The sequence below is a fragment of the Hirsutella rhossiliensis genome (genome assembly GCF_020360975.1).
Source record: "Hirsutella rhossiliensis strain HR02 chromosome Unknown scaffold00008, whole genome shotgun sequence".
Lineage (NCBI taxonomy): Eukaryota > Fungi > Ascomycota > Sordariomycetes > Hypocreales > Ophiocordycipitaceae > Hirsutella > Hirsutella rhossiliensis.
In genome coordinates, this window is record NW_025408674.1 from 2,994,470 (window position 1) to 3,015,620 (window position 21,151).

Here is a 21,151-nt window from a genome sequence, read left to right on the forward strand (position 1 = left end):
GATTTCTTCCCACTTAGCTAGCCACGAAGAAGCTAGTAGGTTCCTGGCAGAAAAGGCTCCTAGGTAGGCCGTATAGGTCTTCCTAATACGGTTAGTTATATAACCTCTTAAGGGAGCTGTTGAGGTCTCGAGCTTTAAAAGCCACTGCCTAGGAGTCTCTTCCTCTCGAAGAGAGATTAGCTTTGCGGCACTAACGGATTCCGTTATCGCCGTACGAGCAGCCGTTAGCAACTTCGTCTCGTAAAGGTATTCCTTTCGGTGACTCTCGTAGTCACCTAAGGCAGCAGAAAAAGCTCTCTATTATACAGAGGTTAGCTCGGAGAAGAAGGAAGCTCCCTCTATAAATTCCGTTGCCCTAGGACGAAGAGGGGGCTCGAGAGGGTCCTGCTTGTCAGAAAAGACTAAATTGTGGATGGTTCTGTCTACACGAGCCCGTAGCTCCTTTACCCACTTATCCCAATCTTAGGGCTCTGCAAGAATCGTCCTACGGACCGTAGGGACGGCAGAGGAGTCGGTTTTCGTCATCGTTGCGGAAGAGGGGGGGCAGAAAAGTCGGGTATAAATCGGCTTTTCTAATAAGAGGGGTAAAAGGAAGCTACGAGGGATGCAAGAAAGGTGCCTTTTGCAGCAGCCGGAAGGTATAGGAATTCTATTCCTCCCGGGCTCATAACTCTCGCGTAGAGAGATGCGAGAAGTGCATGAAAAATACACGAAGGTGAAATTGGAAGTAAGGGGTCGGATAGGCAGGGCAGAGGGATTTAATTCTTGCGGGGGCAGCAATAAAGGTAGGGGAGTGATTGTTATATTGCCTTAATTATCCTTCTTTCCTCTATCCAACGCCCCTCTTTATACCCGTCTAGCATCTTAATTGACAAAGAAGATCCTGCTTAAAGAAGCCACTAATGTCCTTTTAACTACCGAGCTTTTTGCCGGTTTTTCCCTTCCTTTCTAGCCGTTGCCGGCACATCCGTCTTATCTCTCGCCACCTCCATAGGAAGCCATCGCCACTTCTGCTTCCCCTCATGCCCCCACCCTCCTTTCTGCACCTCTTTTCAGCTCCTTCCTTAAAACCTGTTTTTCAGCTTCCTAGGTCCCTCGTGCTAAGGGATATCTCCGAGAACTACGAAATCAGGCCACGCTTCGCGACATTAATAGCTAGTATATACTATTTAATTATAGGTATTTATACCTTATAAAAGTATAAGATAGCCTTACTAAATAGGTAGAAGTAACCTTAGTTAAAGAAATTACTATAGGAGCTATAACTAAGTTTATACTCTTTATTATTTATAGGTATAGCGTAATACTATACGCTATAATCGATAGAGGGCCCGAAATAAAGAAAGACTTTAAGTATATCTTAGAGGATATAGGTATTAAAGTTATTTAAACTTTAGTATATAATTTAAAGGCGAACGTAGTAGTAGAATAAGGGTACTAAAGGTTAATAATAGTACTTATAAAAATAGTAGAGAAAAATAGTAAGTAGATTAGATACCTTAACTAAGTAATCCTTATAGACCGAATAATAGTTAAAGAGTCTTATAGAATATTAGCTTTCTACTTACTATATAGATAAGAACTAGTACTACCTCTTAAGGTAGAATACCTAACTTAGCGACTAATCGACTAAGATAAAATAAAGATAAAAGAAGAATTATTTAAAGTATAAGTATAAGTTTTAGAAAGGAAAGAAAAAGATATAAATAAAGCTAAGAAAAGAGTAATAAAATATTAAAATCGATTAATAAAGAGGATAAATAAAGCTAATAAGTATATAATAAAGAAAGAAAGCCTATAACTTAAAGACCTTATCTTACTATTTAACGTAAGATAATTAAATAATCTAGGGAGGTAAGCTAAGTATTAAATAAGGTAGAACGGTCCCTTTTAAGTAGTATCGCGCTTAGAGTAGTCTAGGGCGTATAGGATTAAGACTTTAAATAGAATCGTACTTAATAAGATAATCCTAGGAAAGTATTTAAAGAAGTTTAAAAAGGATAAGAAAGGTTAGTAGTGCTTTACTAAGGACGACTAGTTACTCTAGGATAAGATTACTCTTAATAAAAGGAGAATAAAAGAAATAATAAATAAAGTAGATAGTTTACTACTCCTATTAAGTAAAGAAGCCTTAGATTAAATAGTACTATAGTTATAATAACTCCTTAATAAACCTTAGAAGGATTAAAGCTAGGAAGAGGATAAAGATCGAATATAAATACCTAAGAAAGGCTTAAGGTATATAATCGAGGTTTAGCTACCGTAACTTAGTAAAGTAAAAAAGGATCTTTATATAGGAGCCTTAAAGACGCTAATTTAATAAGAAAAGGAAGAGGTAAAAAGGAGCTAAGGAGGAAAAGGTAGTAAAGATAAAAATCTATAACTATTATAAGAAGTACGCTAAAACCTAACTAGTAATTAAGGCACCGTCTAACTATTTAATTAAAGGACGACTATAATAGCTAAGATATTTATAAGCGCCCTACCTACTACCTTATCGTTTTAAATTTTCTACCTAAAGCTCCTTAAGTAGATAAAGATAATATTTCCTACCCTTTTTTAATAATAACCTACCTATTACTACCTTAAAGAAGATAAATAAAGATATAATTAAATAATAAAGTAAGAAAATAAATATTCTTACTACCTACCTTTTTTAAGAATAGGATTTTTTACTTTATAGATAGGGACGTTTATTCTTTATTATAAAGGGGGAGACCTATAGTAGCGAAAATAAACACGCTTATAAAATAAATTTTAATAAATTTTTAACTTATTAAATTAAACGCGTATAACCTTAAGAGAAAAACTTTTACCGCTAAAGATAGCGACTAAATAAGGCTACTTACTTTTAGTAAACCTACTATAGACTACTATAAAGCGAACTTAAAGACTATTTAATTATTACTTAAGAGAGAGCTCGTTAAACCTATATAATCTCTTTTTAAGTAAAACGGGTATAAGGTTAATTTCCTTCTCTTCCTTTAAATCCTTAGTAAGACTAAAGGGATTAAGGATATTATAAATAAGATAAAGAGCGGTCTTATTACTAATATACTTATCGTAAAATTTATTAGTCTTAAGGTTAGTATAGAAATTATAACTATATATATAGTTAGCGAATCTATTAAGGTCGTAAGTAGCCTTATAGTATTTAAGGAAGTACCGCTATTTATAAATAGGCGCTTTAGTCGAATCTTAGATATAGTTAGCATAAGAGCCGCTAGTAGTACCTAAAAGAGAGATATACTTATAAAAAGGAAATATAATATACTTATAGGCAGAAGTTATAGTTATCTAATAAGTTTAAATATACCTTTAATAAAGGCAAGGATTATAAGTTCTATATAAAGTAATTAAGATTACTTAAGAGTATTCTTACTGCCTTAAACTAAGCTAAGAAAAGAAATATCTATATAAATAAGCGATTTTTATAAGGATATAGGTTACTAGCCGACGTCTATAATAAAGGGCATAGAATACGATTTAATTATACTAACTTAGCGTGCTCTTAAGAAAGTAAGAGAGAGAAGAGCGACCGCGTACTTTAATCCTAATAATATTAGGAGCTTTTAATAGAACCTATAACTAAAAGGCAATTTCTATATAAATTAAAAACCCTTAGTAACCGATATTATTTTTATTATAGACCTAGGTTTTAAAGTAACTATAGATTTATAAAAGAAGATAGTTAGAACGAGCTAAATAAGATTAAATAAGTTAGATAGTTATTATTTAAAAGTACTTTATATAAAGAGGAAAGACCTTAGTATAATAATTCTAAGTAAGAAGAGCAGTAGTAATAAGGGAAGGTTATAAAAAAGTAGTTAAAGAGAGGTTAACGATATCTAGTAGCTCTTTAGTTTTAAGTTTAGCGGTCTTTTAAGATATAATAAGGAAGAAGAGGTAGTTATAAAAGGAGAAGATAAAAGGTAGCGGTCTAGAGAAATTAAAAAGATAGAGGAGAGAAGAAGAAGAAGAGAAATAAAAAGAGTAAAGAGGAGGAGAAAAAAGTAGAGATTAAATAGCTCCTTAATTAATAACTAGTAAAAGAAGCTATTTAAGCGTAACCCTTAAATACGCCTAAGACCTTACTATTATAAAGGCTAGCTAAAGTAACTAATAACCGCGCGCTTTAATAACTATTTATTTCTCTTACTATACCCTTCTTTTTCCTTCCTTCTTCTTCCTTCTATATATATATATATATATACTCTATATACTTTCCTACTTATAACGATCCCCTCTATTAATATAACTCTTATATATATATATAATACCTTCTTAGCCTCTTAGCGTTATAACTTAAAACTACTTACCCTAACTATTTAATCTTATCTTCTCTTTCTCTTTCGCTTACTCTACCCTTTCCTAAGATATAGCGGCGAACCTAAATAGTATCCTAGGCCTAGCTATAGAACTTCCTAAGAATACCGCTATCTTCTTTAGCGTATTACTATTTAGGAGTAAGAGCTTTATTTTACTTACTTACTATAGCGAAGTTAAAGTAAAAGGCGGCGAAGGGCGCTTCTACGCTAAAGATAAGGAAAGGTTTATAAACTAAGACTAATAAGACGTTTATAAGTAAAAGTAACCTCCTTAGTATATTTATAAAGATCGTTAGTATTTAATATTAATAGGCCCTAGTAAACGGCGGGATATTACTCTTAAAGACGCTTAGATAATATATAAGGGCGTTAAAAAGATAAATAGATTTACTAGGAATAAGGCCCGCTAAGAAAAGTATATCCTTAACGTATATAACTTTCTTTATAGAGCTATCGATAAACGATAGGCTATAAGCTTTAGCCTTAGCGCGATAATTAAGATCTTAATAAGAGGTATTAAGAACGCGGTATACCCCTTACCTTACCTACTATTAGTTTATACTAACTACTAAGGGGAACCTATTAAAGATATAAAAGATAGATATATAAAGTACTATAAATACCTAAATAATAAGGAGTATTTAATTAAGTTTACCGCTCTTACCTTTAACCTTAGTTACTTTATATATAAATAAAAGTATATAACCGGAGTTATTAACTTTTTAATAGGACTAAATAAAAGGGGACTTTACTAAGAAGCGTTCTTTTAAAACTATAAGGAAGGAAACTTAGTTGTTTTTAATACTTAGAAAAAGAAATAGTATACTAGACTTTATACGTCCTTATAAGTATAGCGGTAGTTTCTTTATATCCTCTAAGATCCTTATAACTTTACTTATACGCTAGTCCCTTATACCGCTTAGTAGGAAGGGTAGGAATATAGCTACTTAGGCTTAATAATAATCTAATACTAGGTTAAAAGTATAGTTAGGCTATACCTTAAGATAATTAAGTAGCGATACTTAAAGGTTAAAGTAATTCTAAAGTAAAGGTATAAGGTAATATAAGAAGCCCTATAAATAAATAAAATCTTATACTAAGACTAGTATTTCTTTAAGCTAGATAAGAGGATAAGTATAAAAGGCTATATCGATAGGCTAATATATAGAATCTAAGCTATTACGGTAAATAAACTTAATTATATATAAGCGATATTATAAGGTAGTAGAGTTTCCTAGTAGTTTAATAGTAGGGTTAAGCGACTATAAAGGATACTATCTAATTAAGGTTTAATAACTTTTAGTAAAGTCTTTCTTATAAGGATTCCTAGGTATAAATAGATTTACTAATATAACTATATTATTCTAAGAGATTAAAAAGAATAAGACCTCTAGGAAGTCCTAGAGGTAGTTAACCTCTAAGATAAGCTTAGTAGATAAAAACTACTGCTTTAAAGAGATATAAAACTAGCTTATATAGTAAGGAGAGCGAGAAAAGAGCTAACTATACTAGCTACCCTTATAAAGTAACTTAACTTAATCGCTTAAGCTATACGCGGTTTCTTTATATAACTCCTCCTTAAAAAGACCCCTAATTATTTAATCGCGTTAATAGGAATCGAGAATAGGCCTAGACCTTTATTACCTTAAGCGTTAACTAAATTAAGCTCTTTATTTAAACTAAGTAGCCTTTCCTTAAGTAACCTTAAGATAGGATCCTTACCTTAAAATCTATAAAGGAGAGAGCTAAGCGCCCTTACTAATCCCTTTATTTATATAAAAACAACGCCTTTATTTTCCCCCTTAAATATATAGCTAATTAAGCTTACTCCTTACCCGCTACTAATAACCCCTTTAAATATATAGAGGAGCGAAAGACTTATAACTATACCCCCGCTAATAGCCCTATAAGAAGCTAGTAGGGAAGAAAGGTAGATAGCGCGGCTACTAACTCGCCCTAGGACTCTAAAATTACTAGGCGCTCGGTTAATTACCTTAAGGCTAAAGACTCCGGTAACGCTTATAGCGCGCCCTATTACTCCTTAAAAATAAAGTATAGTAATAGCCTCTCTAGCTATAGTTCCTATAAGGTTTATACTAGGCTTTAAACCCTCCTAGGTTAAAGGAGTTAAAAACCTAAGAATATATTAAAACTACTACTAGGATATTAACGACTATAATTCTATATATTTATATAGGACTACTAGTAACGCAATAACGACTAGTTTATAAGACTTTATAGCTTATTTAATCTAGCTATACCTAAAGCTATAGATTAGTAAAGATACTAACTACTTTATTTCCTTAATGCCCTTAAAAATAATAAGCGCGAATACTTAGGAGTATATATAATAGGTAGTAGATAATTATCTAAAGAAGGAAGTACGCGAGTAAATATAGAAAAGAGCTAAATACGTAGCTTATAGGTAAAAGGAGGAATAAATAATATAAAGGGAAAGGATTATAATAAAGGAGAAAAGTTCTATCGATAGTTTATTTACTTACTTATATACTTAGGAAGAGAGCCTTACCTATTATTATCGCGCCCTTTCTATTAGTATCTTAGGTTAGAAACTTACTAAGGAGGAGTTTAATAAGTAAGATCGTACCCTTATAGATATTAGCCTATTAAAGGGATAAGACCCCTAGCACTCCCCTTTTAACTTACTTTTAAGTATACTTAAAGGCGTTATAAAGACCTCGATTATCTAATTAAGTATCTTCTTTAATTATAGTTAATTTAAATTTTTATATTTCCCTTTTAAAGTAAAGACTATTAGTTACGTAACTTTAGTAGAGATAAAGAGGTATAAAGTAAAGAAATCTCTAAGACTTATATTTATAACCTAAGGCCCTTAAAGCTATTTATAAGACCGATAATTAAATAATTATATAGTTAATTACTTTACTAATCCTTAGCTATATACTACGCGTACTTTAGGTATATACCCTTATCCCTATTAAACTACTTACTTAAATAAAACCCTTATCTAAGAGGTCCCTTAGCGTCTTCTTTAATACTAGTAGCTCTATATATAATATACTATATAGCGGTCTAAATAGTATAGGTAGTTCCTACCCCTTCTTATTAATATAAAGTATAATCCTATAGTTTACCTTTAGCTTATATAGGTTAAGCTTATTTACTTCCTAGGACTTAAATAGCGGTAAGAGGTTATAAAAGCGCTCCGGTATCTACTACTATAGCTTAGAAGGCGACTTTAGCTTCTTTATCTAAAGGGCCTTATCGATATCCGCTAAGCTAACTATATAGACTATAGCGTTAGCCGCTACTTAGCCTTACCCTTACTCTACCTATTATATAGTTCTTATAAAGATAAAGGTAAGGACTTCTTATACTAAGTATAAAGCTTATATACTTAATCCTATGCCTATAAAACTATTATTATAGCGGACCTACTATTATATAGGCCTAAACTATAGCTTCTTTTAATATAGAACTAAGTATAACTCTATATATAATAATTAGGGTTTCCTAAGGATTAAGGGAAACTCTAGTTAAGGGATTATATAGGCTACGATAAGCTTATAATAACTATCGACCTTTATAGCTAGCTATATAATACCCTTAATTACTATACCCTCTATCGCGCTTAAGGCGCCCTTTACTCGCCTTAGGGCGATCTTTTCTACCGGTACTTATATCTCTTATATAAGCGCCTCGTTAACTATAGTATAGTACTAATAGCCCTTATCTATAAAGGTAGTAATAGGTAAGGAGTTATTAATTATAACTTATATTAAAGTAGGCTCCTCTTTTATATAGGCGGATAATTCCTCCTTCTCCTTTACTAGTACTAGTAATTAAGGCTTTAGAGCCTATCTTTACTCTAGAGCTACTCTTTTTCCTCTAAGCCTAAGGGGGCGGAGTCCTTCTTATCGTTTAAGGTAAGGAGCGGTTCTATCTTTACTACTTAAACCGCTATAGGCCGCTTACTTAAAAGGAAAGGGCATTTTAATATAAAGTATATAAACGCGCTATAATATAAGTAGCAGCCGTTAGCCTTTCTCTTTTTAATTTCCTCGCTTATTACTTACTTCGCTTACTACTTAAAGTATAGGGCGGTATAGGGGGTAGTTAATAGCGTTTTTTTACTACGTTTAGCCCGGTCTATATAGGTAGCTAATATTAAGGTGTCCCTATCTATATTAATAGCTAGTTATTTATCTTATAGAGGGGCGGTAATCTTATTATTACTATATAGCGTACGCTTATAGAGCTTTTAAAAACGCGGCGTCTACTTATAGCCCTATACTACCTTTATTAACCGGCTTATATACTTACTATAGTTAATAGGTATAATTATAAGGATAAGTAGCTCTTATAAGGCTAGCGTAATCGAATTCTATAGCTATATAAGCTTCGCGCTATCTTCTTATATTATAGTCCCTGCTACCTATAAGAGCGTTTCTTTAAAATTAAAAAGGAATTTACTAAAGGTTTATCTATCTCTTTACTTAAGGGTCTATAGCCTATCTTACGCCTTCTCCCGCTCTTATACGTTGCCGAACGTATATATAAGGTATTAAAAGAAGTCTTATAGGTCGCGTTTACCCTTAGGGCCGCTATTATCCTAGAATCTAAAGATCCGCCGTATCTAAGGCTCCGGTAGTATATAAAGGAGCGTATACTACGCTATATTTTAATAGCTATTTAGGCCCTATTTCTCGTTAGTTATAAACTTTATCTATAGCTAGCTAAGGAAGAAGTAAAAGGACTCTAGCTTACTATCCTAAGTCGGCTAAGGGAGCGGCTTCCGCGTTAGTAGTATCGCCGCCATAACTAGCGTTATAGAGGTCGTAGGGGTTAAAGCTAGTCTTATAAACGGCTCCCTTAATATAGCGAGAACCTTATCCTTTTCGCTAGCTATCGTGCTTTTAATCGCTTCTAGGATAGCTATAATACTTCCTATCTATTTAAGGAGGGGTAGAGTACTTCCTTAAAGAGGAGGCACCCTCTTTAAAGAGATATCTATTAGATCTATTAGTTAATAGCTTATACTATTATAGAGTAAGTAGAGGTATACGTATAAGTACTATTTATAAGATAATATTAATAAGCTATATAAAGCTCTTTTATACGCGGCTAGCCTATATATATATATATAGGATCTAGCCCTCTATATATAATTATATAGCTTAGGCTATAGCTTAAGCCTATAACCTATAATAGTTAAAGACTCTTATACTAAGGGGTACTAGCTATCTTATATAGATAACTTTAGTATCTCTATAACGTTAACCTTAGCTAAGAAGAACGTTTAGTAGCTAAAAGTAATAGCTACTAACTTATTTAAATAAGCTAAAGACTAAGGGGTTTACTTTAACCCCTTAAAGATAGAACTTATTTACTTTAGTAAGTAATAGTAGCTTATTTTAAAGGGTATAATAGTAGGAGGCTTATTTTTTAAGGTAAAGCCCTTAGTATAGTAGCTAAGGGCCTTCTTTAATTCTAGGCTCCGATTTAAATAATATATTAAGAAGAAGGTAGCCTCTATATAAGCTGCCTTCGAAGGACTATCCCGCTTAACCTTTATATAAAAAGGCTTATTATTTAAAGCCTTTAAATAGCTCTACTAAGCTTATATAACCTCTATAGTAGATTATAGGGCCTAGCTTTAGTATAAGGGGCCTAAGACCCTTAAGAGCTTAATAAAGCCTTTTTAAAAGATTTAAAACTAGGCTCTTTTAAAGGTCTTAATAGCCTTTAAAGGATACCTTATTAGGGCCTTAAAAGCTAAAGTAGCCCTACTACTACTAAAGGTATAATTTAAAAGGGTATGCCTCTCCTACGCCCTTTAGACCCTATACTTCTTACCTAGTTACCTTATAAGGTAAGCTTACGACCTAGCTATATAGGACGACCTCGCTAACTTAGGCTCTAACCTAAGGGCCTTAAGCTATATTAGGCTATATATATAGCTCTTTTACTTTCTTAAAGGCCTAGTAGCTCTTATAAGACCTAATTATAACCTAGAAAAAGGAAAAGCTAGCTAAGAGCCCTTATAGGCCTTAGGCTCTAAGGCCTTTATTATAATAATAAAGGCCCCTAAGCCCTTAGCTAAGAAGTAGTATTAACGCCTCTTAGCTAGCTTAGCTAGCCTAAAAGACTTTAGGTTATAGCCCTTAGCCTTTTATATTAATAGCTTTAAGGGGTGCCTTAAGGGATCCCTTATAAAGACTAACGCTTACTCCTTCTATAAAATAAGCTTAGAAAATAAGCCTATTAAAGCGTACTATAAGAACCTAGGGCCCTCGATTAAAGTAGCTAACGTAGAGCTATTCGCGATACTAAGGGTCTTAGAGGACCTAACTAAGAGGCCTTAGCCCTTAAGGCTTAGCCCCCTTAACCCCCTTATAGATACCTATATTTTTATAGATAGCTAAGCTACTATAAGGAAAGCTATAGGTTTCTCGGACCTAGCTATATATATTAAAAGGCTCCTATTTAGCTTAGAAGCCTTTTATAATATATAGCTATACTAGTACCTTAGCTACCTAGGGATCTTTTAATAATAAGCTTACTAACTAGCTAGCTAAAGGAGGCTTAAGGGCCCCTACTTAAGGGACCCCCTTAGTCTTTATTAGCTACTTATAAAGAAAGGTCTAGTAAGCTACTAAGGACTATTAAAAGGGACTCTAAGCTACTAAGGCGGCTAAAGGCCTTAGGGCTAAGGGCCTAGGCAAGCACTATATATTTATTCGAAAGACCCCTTACCTAGCCCTTAGCTTAGAAAAGGACCTTATAGGGAGGCCTAGGCCGACCCTCTCGGCCTTCTACTAGCTCCTTTTTAGGGCTAGCTTTTTATTTTCCTTTTTAAAAAGGACTAATAAGGTAGACCGAGACGACTAACGCTTCGGCTAAGGAAGGTATACGGCTAGGCACCTTATTCTAAGGTGCCCGAACTATAGGAGGGAAAGAGAGGTCCTTTACCGGACCTCTAATAGATAAGAGGGGGCTATTAGCCTACCTATTCACTATAGCTCTAAGGAAGGAAGGGAAGCCCTTTTAACCTTCTTAGCTAAAATAGAGATAGGGATAGCTAAGTAGCTCGAAAAGGAGTAACCTAGGGGCCCTAGGGCCCTTAGGGGGGAAAATCACCGCGCGGGAGGAACCAGACTAACCTTTCCTTTATCTTTGCCTTTATAGCTACCCTTTCCCTAATTAGTTATAAGCCCCCGGGCTCTATAGCTAGCTAGGACTGCTAATAAGGGCCTAGGCCCCTATTAGCCTCGCCATGGCCCTAGAGGCTGTATGCGAGTAATGATATAAAAAAAAGATCCCTACTTCGGTTTCAGATAACGCAACCCAGGTCTCTAAGCGCGTGACACATGCATGGCATCTTTCCAGTTACATGTGACAGGTTATGAGCCCGGGCTGGCTCTTAAACGTTAAGTGTTGCCATTCTGAGCCAATTTCCCACTAACTCTGCCTCACGCACAGCCTAGCGGTCTGCCATAGGTATATCCCAGCGTAGAAGCAGACAATAAGTCAGTCTTCAGACAGGAAGGAACACAACTCCCTAATAAGGAGAAGAGAGCTCTCCACTGCCATAAGATGTCATATTATTAGAGAAACGAGGATATTCGAACAGCTACCAACTCACTAACATTCGGAATCGAGTCTCCCACGATTACAACGCAGATTCATCCTTCTACAGTTCTACCAATTACCCTGCCTCTTTACGATCTTCAGGATGGACAACATCGTATCTGGACTGCAGAAGATCACCAAGCTTGAATCCCCTGATCAATATGTCGAATGGCATAGACAGATCACAGACATCTTGAGCACTCACAACTATGGCCGACTCTTCAATGCTCTCAAGGAGCCACCCCTCAGGTTGCAATCTGACACTAAACGCGAGTACGCCAATGTCCTTGAGAAGTGGGAAGAGAAGCAGGACAACGCATGTAATTGCGTACGCGCCACCATTAGCTTCAATGCTCGGGAAGCCGTCAAAGCGATAGACGGGAAACCATTCAACCGACTACATATCGTCCTAGAAACCATTGAGGAACACTGCAAGCCCACCAGGAGTGCCAATTACCAGGAACTAGATCGGAACTACTATAAGTTATCCCTTGAAAACTGCAAAGGTGTCATGAACTTTGCCTCAAGGCTCCAGGAAGCCAACAATCGACTACTGGGGATTAATTCAACTCTTGGTTACAACACTCCACAAAGTGTCAACAAATTCTTAATCGGACTAGGAAATGACTTCTCAGCGTTCAGAACCGCATTCTATCAGACTCACCAACTGATTCCAGAAATGGATAAGGAGGGGAAGACCAAGACCCCTGGGGTCTCCTAGGATAAAGCAATTCAAGAGGCCCAACATTTCGAGAAGAATCAGAAGGCAGAGGAACAAGCTAAAGTTTCTCTCTTAGCAACTAAGAGACGACGAGACGATAGAGAAAAGTGTGTTTACTGCAAGAGACCAGGCCACAGTGAGGACAGGTGCTGGAACCTACACCCACTCGCCATTAGGTGATTGGATGTGCCGCTGGGCGACGCACGCGCTACTGGACCGCTGGACGTATAACGGCTGAAGAAAGTATCATCGTGGTCCAGAGGCCTGAATTACGCGACGCCAAAACTCTCCCATCTGAATGATCATCTTATTATACACTCGTTCCGCCCCAGCTCAAGAGCCGTCCCCGACGTGTCCTTGATCGCCTCTTTTTCGCGCGTAATGTCATCGGCATTTTTTGGACCGTTCGTGACCGGGACGGCCATTGGCCACGTCTTCTGATCTCCGCAAGTGTCATGGCGCTCTGGGTTCGTGCCGTGATGGCAACTCTGGTCGCCAGCATCGGCGCCAGTAGCATGGCTCTGCCCACCTCATCGCACAAGCCCATCCCGTTCCGTATTGACCTAAGGGTGCGCACAAAGTCGTCTACTACTGGAACTGCGCTCTTCAGATATGCAGCAAATGCATAAGGTGAACTTGTGGGGGCAGGTGGATGTGCGCGCCGCAGCAGTGGCACGAAGAACAACTCAACGCGTCGCTTATTCCCGTGCATGGGCTGAACTCTTAGGTGCGCATGCTTGTACTGTATGTTGTTGCAGCTACAGTCCGTGTAGCGTACGATCCATATTTTGACACAGCGCGCAGTCGCCTGCAGCCGACCTATTGGTGTTCTCATCAAGTGCATGCACTTGGCCGTCAGATACCTTGGCATGAAATGGCCGTTGCCCGGCGTTCAGTTCTGGAACGATACTGTAGTGGGTAGATGGCCTAGGCGTAGGGTCTGCTCTAAGGGATTTTCCGGTGATCTGCCGGATCTGGCGATTTGCCGGATTGCGGCGACTTCGCACGCTCAACATCAATCGACGATAGCTCAACATCCACGGTGCCAATTGACGTATCCTTTGAGTGCCTGAATTGTCAGAAGCAGTGAAAGTCTAGGATATATTTAGAAGTTTTATCTAGGGGGCAATGCGCTGCGGTGCTGACATCAAACGAAGCAACGGCCAAAATAGGATTCCGACAGATTGTGTAAGTCATTTCGGCCAACACAGCAAAAACAGAACATTATTGACTTTCATCGTGGGCTTTAATCATGTGGGATTCTCCTATTATATCCATAGCGCAGAAATTGGCTCAGGATACTGCCAAAAATGGGGTTGGAAGGGCGACCTAGATAACCTCATTCTACGCACCCGTAATGAGCCAGATTGAACGTGATTCGACGCTACGAGCATCTTCTGAAAAGAACCTACATATGCATCTGAATGTAAGGTTTATTTTTAGCTTGAACTTCAGTGCGCGAGGCTCCTCTTTCACACCTGACAAGGAAAGATGCGCACGAAAATTGAGAAACTCGACACCCTGCCCTAAAACACGTATAACATGGATGAAAAGGATTTCTATTCCTTACGAGCATTTGAACGAACATTTTATTCCTCTTATTAGAAGAAAACAAGGCAAAATTGCTCGGCGTATTAATAAATGGCAACCCATCCTCCATTACGTTCAAGATGTGCGTCAGTCAAGAGATGGCATCGCTGCCCCCATTTCTCATCCACCAAGACAAGCCAGCACAAACCCTGGACTTTTGGTTGGTGAAACGTGAATCAAGTCGTCAATAAATATTTTTTAACACGTCAAAAACGAGGTGGATGAATCACAATATTGGAAAAGAGCAGCTCGTCAGTACGTTGGACCGGTTTACTAAGGCGAAGCTCGAAACGGTCGTGCTTTTCGCCTTTGGTTACCGATGGCCACTTAAACATTTTAGTATGGATTTTATGGAGTGGTGTGACGGGCACCAGATGATCGTTGTGGTGTTTCCTCCTCATTCCACTCATCGGCTGCAACCCTTGATGTATCGTTATTCAGCCTCTCTCAGCAGCGTATATGTATAATCTTCTTCATTGTACAGACAAATAAAAAAGGTTAATTAAATCGTTGAAAATGAAGCTCTAGACTGTGTTTTGGAAGGCATTTCAGGAAGTAGTCGAGAAGACCTCTGTTGATGCTGGCCGCAACAGCCGAAGGCTGAGTAGCACCCTCGAAAGCCCTCAATGTGCGTTTTAAGTGATTTATATGAGAGCTTAAGTTAGAAGAGAACAGGTAGTCACAAGCACCAGCGCAGGCAGGGCGGTAAGGCTCCAAAAGATGATCTCTTCTGCTGTACAGATTGGAATGCAGACGAGGTGTTTAGCTCTGCAAAAGTGGCTCAAACTCGCTAAAGAAATACAGCAAGGACCCCAACAAAAGAAGAGGCTCTGAAGAAGGAGACCTGAAAGTTTCAGCAACAGAAGAAGGCGGCGGAGCAAAAGCTTTCGCTCTACAGAAGAGGAAGCAATGAGAGGCGGAAATTGGGAGAAAACGACGGATGACGGAGGCCGTGAAGCAAAATATGGAGATAAATTGGCACTATTAACAAGAGCTGAAGATTTTGACTATGGAAAAGCCCCAGAAAATGCAGAATGAGCGACGGGTGGCCCCTGAGGGTCGCGTGAGGAGTCAGGATGCTCACGCCGCAGAAATTGTCACTCTTCCGTTCACACCAGAGCGGACCATAGCATTGCAGGTACCAAACCCACTATATAATAACGCAAACAACAAGGCAATGATAACCTCAACCCACATATCCTGTCCTCAAAGGCCCTCTTTAGCTGTTGATAGTGATCGGGAGGTAGTGGGTGCATTTCGGGGACTTGCGCGATCGGAGAGTAACAGAAGACGACCTCGATGACTGGATGACTTCAAAAAATATTGAGTGAAATCTTTGAGCATTATTAATTTCTCTTATGAGATTTTAGAATAATTCAAATAGTATTCGTGGAGTTATTCTCAGTTCTTTACTGGAATGCAAGGGAGAAAAAAACCGGCGAATCACCCGATCCGGCAGATCATCGGAAAATCCCTTAATAGTGAACCAGTGGCCTCGGGTTGCTGCACGAAGCAACATTCAGCGCTCCGGCCAGATGTCAACCTACGATCCATGGGCAGGAACCGGCTACTTGCTTTCGTTCTCCAGAATATGGGCGTGCTCAAGTCCTACGCAGCGCCCAACCAGACTTCCGTATATCTCGTGAGCGTGCCGCATCGTAATGCCCGTGAAGCAATTGTAATGTACATAGCGGCAAGATGGTGTGTATCGCTGAGACACCTGGCAGCCTCATGGATGGCGATGACGACGAAATGGGCAACCAAAGTTGTAGGAGCACTGTCCCATTATACAGCACCATTTATAAGGCCCGAGACTAATTGCCAACGTCGAAGGCCCCGATGATGGGTTCGAAAAAGACATGCTTGCATTTTTCAACTACGTTCTGCGCGACGAACCGCTCGAGGTGGCGCAAGTAAAGCAAGCGAAGCGAGAACTGGAGCCAATAAAGGCAGCACTAAAGGAAAGGACAGAGCAGAATAGCAACCGTCGAGGGGTCAGGAGTCGCCGGGTCACGTTCAAGTTGCTAGCGCCTCCGGCAAAGCCATGTCGTCAAAGAGTGTGAACTATGTCCTCGATGAAGGAAATATGCATCAGAAATAGTGTCTATAGTGACTATATTCACACACAAGGTGGCTGCGACCTTGGTACAGCGTCGTACCAGGCAGCGATGTTTCATTGCAGATGGTGCCCGCATTCCCTGGACAGCGAGTCTCGTGCAGCCATCTTGGCAAATGAAAACGCTGCGAGAGCAGTCACCAACTGCATGTAGTGCTTGAACAGGGCTCAAAGTCTCTCATGACCTCCAACATTCGCCCTTCCACTTTCTCTTGCCTGCATGCACCTCGGGGATTTGAAAAGGTACTAGCAGTAGTATTTATCAATGGCTCTTCTGCTGCTTTGAAGCATCTATTAAAGGCATCAAAGGTGGCGCAAAAAGAAGTCCGAACATCGACTCTACCCTGTCTGGCCATCTATTGCCTCATTCCTTCAATATACACACTGCTCGCCATGGCCTACGACACAGTCAAGGGCCCCCGCGTCCTGGTCAGAAAGGCGGCGTCTGACCAGATGACCAACTTTGACGCCCTGCAGCAGGCCAAGGATTGGGAGAGTGCCGCTAGTCTTTAGGACCGGCGCCATTTATTCGCGAGCAGACTTGTATGCACTGAGCTCAGACGACAACTGCCCGTTCTCGGAAACCAGGACGGGGCAGACACCAAGGTACAGCATCCATCCATCCAACGGCTCATCTATGGTCCGGGGGCCGTCGTTACAGCGGGCAAGTCGGAGCCTGAGCTCGTCTAGATGTTCGAACCCGATAGCCTGGGCCAAGTCTGGGCTGCCCTGGCCCCGTTTCTGCGTCCGGACTAGGCGGTGGTTATAACAGGCAAGACGTACAACGAATGCTAAGGCCCTCTTGCGACGACTGGGCGGGGCCATATTGCTAAGGGGGTAGCAAAAGTTAGAAGATGCGATGGCGCAAGGAACCATATGGCCGAATAGGAATAATGGCGACGCGGACCAACATGGTGGTCAGCGTTAGTGGCGCGAGGGCCGGCTCCTGGAGCTTGTCGAGGAATGAGGACGAGACGTCGGAGGCGAAGAGGTGGAGGCAGGTCCGGTCCTAAGAAGAGACCAAGACTAAGTCAGCCCACCTAAAGTCCGGCACACCCCAACACCGGCACTCTCCACAACACCAAGGTAGGCACATTCCAACAGTAATTGAAGCCGCATTTCAACGTTACGATAGTCAATTATAGTGTTTTCTAGCTATTCAAGCTGCCAGCTACCACATAGAGCTTTAAAATCTGCGCCTTGATTGGCTGCGGCAATAGCAGCCGGCTCGAGGATGCGCTCGAGCCGCTGCCTCGTCTTAATAACTTGATCAATCCGTACGAACCGGCCATTAGGATCCTATAGAACCTTTTTCTGTTTTCGAGGCCGTAGACGATGCAATTGATGCTCAAGCTATTGTATTCGAAGCTAGGCAGCTGCAAGCTGCCAATTTTGATTGTCAAGGGCGCGGCCAACTTTGCTAAAGAGTAGTCGGATTGTACGGTCAACTTGACCGCGATTTTCTAGCCCCACAACGAGGCGGCGAACTTCTTGCGATCGTTTAGGCGTTTTAAGGGCATCGTTATTAGCTAAGGAGCTAATATTCTTCCTTTTTAATAGCGTTAACGGCGTTAACGGCTGCGGCAAGACGAAGCGGCTTAATAAGGGCTTTACTATATTAATTGGCCATAAACCAGACCCGCGCCAACCTCCCTTGATGTTCTTTTCGGTTAGGCCAGCCTGCCGGGCTTCGTAGTAGATACGAAGGAAGGTAGCCTTGCTAATTGGCGCTGTATCGTCGAAAGATACGATTTTCTCGAGTTAACGTCGGTATGCGGCCTTAATAGGCGAGAAAACCGAGATATTAAGTGGTTGGAGGATATGTGAGGAGTGTGATAGTAGGAAAAGGAGATATATACCATTCTAGAAGCATTCGTATATAAAATCATCAGTCTAATGACTCCCGTGGCCGTCAATAATAAGAAGAGTGTTGCCCTGCTTATGGTGCCTTGTTTGAGGGATAAAAACCTGCTTTAGCCACTAAATAGCGATAGCATCACTTGTCTAGCCCTTTAGGGAGGCAATGAAGTCCTAATCTCGTAGAAAATCAAGTTCGTCAGGGAACCATTGGTGTTAAAGGTCTTGACCCTTAAAAATCATAAGGGGAGTCAAGGCCTGGCCTGTAGCAGAGACGCATTCGACTATTGTAGTCTAACAACGCGATCCTAGCCGCTTTTTGAGAGTCTCTCGCTTCTCTGAGCTCCCTAGTACTAGACCATTGGAGCCGAGGCCCTCGAGGATACCCGTTTCGTCCATATTAAAGCGGGACTCCGGTGGGATTGCCTGTATAGCCGGCAGCTTAAGCAATTAGAACCATTCCTCGATACGGGCCATAGAGGCGCCGTTAACGCGAGCAGAATCGAGAGATCTACCTTTAATAGTACTAATCTCTGGGTTCCGGGCTAAAAAGCCCGAAATCCACTGCTTCCTAAGCGGACGGGTATCGCCGCCGGCCTTGACGATGCGGCCGGCAAATTCCTTGACCTGATAATGCGTTGGAGGCAGCCCAAGGGCGGCCTGGGCAAGAACCCAGTCGGCAAGGTGTTTTTCCTGCTCTCGGCTAAGCCTCTGATATGCCTCTTTTGCCTCCTTGATGGGCAGAGCCCCTTTAAGACGTGTGTGGAGGGTCCCTCTTGGAATACCCCACTTTCGACTAGCATGAAGCTGAGGCATCCCGTTTTTAATAGCTTCGAGTGCTTCTTGGAGCTGGTTTTCGGTATACTTAGAAAGCCGAGGCATCGCTGATGTAAATAGTATTTATTTTATAATTATAGGGCAAGAGATGCACGAGAAAACGCGGTTGCAATGTAATGTATTTGACGACGCGATGGTGTTGTGGAGAGTGCCGGTGTTGGGGTGTGCCGGACTTTAGGTGGGCTGACTTATTGGCTGACGGCCAGTGAGCACCCGCGGCTGGGACGGGTTGCAGGCATGGCCTACGTGGAATACCAGCTCGCCGTCCTCGTCGTGCCGCGACGATGACTTGCGCTGCTCTTATGTCATTGCAATCAGCATGGTAACGAGGTAGGGGTTCCGTAGTGGCTCCTTAGAGATGATGCTCTGCAGCTTGAGCTTGTATAGGGTCCACGTCGTGTCTCGGCCGCGGCGGGTGGTGCTGAGGGATGGACGCATCGAGTTGCCGCGCATGTCTGAGAGGCGCGCGAGGTCGACGTGGGCGACAGCAGGCAGAGTTGGGGTCGAGGCGGCCATGTCGGGCTGGGCTCGGCGATGAAAGGTTGCGTGGCAAGCCAAATAGCTTGAGAGCCGAAGCGAAAGACGACGTAGCGGTGCCTAGACTGTGGGCAGACGGGCCGTCAGAGACGAGACGTGGCCTGGACGACGGGGCGAAGACCATGTGTGCCTACCCCGGCCGCAGAGGACAGCCAGCATCGGCCAGCAGGCTATCCACGCACGTCCCGCGCACGTCTCGCCGCCAATGGTCAAGGTTGATCTTCCAGAAGAAGCTGCCCGTCGTATCCTCGACGTCGCATGCGTCGACGTCGGCAGCGCGAGCCTCGTCAAAGCGGCATTGCAGGAGCTCGAGCTGGTGGTCGGTCCAGTGCAGGGGCGCCACGTAGAGGCGCTCTTTGCAGTGCAGGCGGATCGTCTGGCCTAGTGACAGGGGCGGCGGGCGCGTGCAAGGCGCGGGCGTCGCCATGTGTGCGCCGTCTCATAGCTGGTGCCTTGTTGTTGACTTGTTAAAGTTGATGCTGCCTGTTGATGTGCTCGATAAGAGTGCTGTACATGAGAGCGGACCATTAGATGGTCCGGTTCCGGCCTTGGAGGTAGTACTGTGTACACGTGCGAGTACTTTTTTCTAGACGGGCCTTCCTCTTAAGAGTTTGCTGTGACGACTTGGCGCGGATCGGAACAACATTGGAGCGCGTCGGACCCGTCGGGCGGTTAAATAGCGACTACTTCTTGGCGCACCAGCAGATTCCCTTGTCCATCCTTGCTTTCCACATCAACTCCGCCTCTGCCTACTTACGTGCGTCGCTTCACACCTCATGCAGCAACCAAGGCGAATCCTCGTTAGCGTATCGTCCAAAAGTCCTTGCTGGCCAAGGGCTTGGGCATATCCCGAGGAGATAATCGCCGTCGCCCTCAGCCTAGTTAAGGAAGACAATCTCATCTCATCCGATAAATACAACGACCCTTCGCAATGTCTCTTTCTTGCAAAGGAGAGATGGGATGGACGGGTATTCATTGTCTTTGACGTCTTTCACGATGCGTATAACCCAGACAGCGCACACCTACCAGGGCAAAACGACTTGCCAGTCACCTTGGTTCATCTTAGCCGACGGAACAAAGTCAACGTCGCCCCTACGCCCGTAATGCGGAAACTCAACAGAGAGCTTGAAGAACTTCATAATTCGACTGGCCTAGAAAGCCGGCCGCCCTTCAGTGTCGATCACGCCAACGGCCAGCATCCAACCTACGACAGACCTCGAACTTGCATTATTCTTCAAAGCCATACGTCCTAGTCCAAATAACTTGCTCGAGGTAAACCATCCGCACCATCTGGTCCCAATGCGAGTGTGTTATCTATTCTCAGGGGAGAAATCACCAAGTTCATTGTAGATAGGGAGGGGGCGCATTCGCTTCGCGTAGGGTAAAAGGGCCGGTGACGGCGGATAAGGGGAGGTTATTGCCGAAGCAGCGCTTGTCTACCTCGTGCGCGTTCGTGTAGGACATGGGCTCCTGATCCTAGGATTACGTCGCGCCTCGCCCATAAGACTGGATGTCATCGCCAGCCATAGCTCGCGCTGAGCGTCGAGTTGA

General features: G+C 41.4%; 2 protein-coding genes across 2 annotated transcripts; one reads left to right on the forward strand and one right to left on the reverse strand.

The window, feature by feature from the left end:
• Nucleotides 1–12,045: 12,045 nt before the first annotated feature.
• HRG_07756 (uncharacterized protein) lies at nucleotides 12,046–12,663 on the forward strand (the record flags this gene model as incomplete). Its single annotated transcript, XM_044866227.1, has 1 exon — nucleotides 12,046–12,663. The coding sequence occupies one exon, from the start codon at nucleotides 12,046–12,048 to the stop codon at nucleotides 12,661–12,663; it is 618 nt and encodes a 205-aa protein (XP_044719191.1).
• A 6,700-nt stretch (nucleotides 12,664–19,363) lies between these two features.
• Nucleotides 19,364–20,027, reverse strand: HRG_07757 (uncharacterized protein; the record flags this gene model as incomplete). Its single annotated transcript, XM_044866228.1, has 2 exons — nucleotides 19,364–19,625; nucleotides 19,735–20,027. 2 exons carry the CDS (start codon nucleotides 20,025–20,027, stop codon nucleotides 19,364–19,366), a joined length of 555 nt encoding a protein of 184 aa, XP_044719192.1.
• Between the last annotated feature and the right edge of the window lie 1,124 nt (nucleotides 20,028–21,151).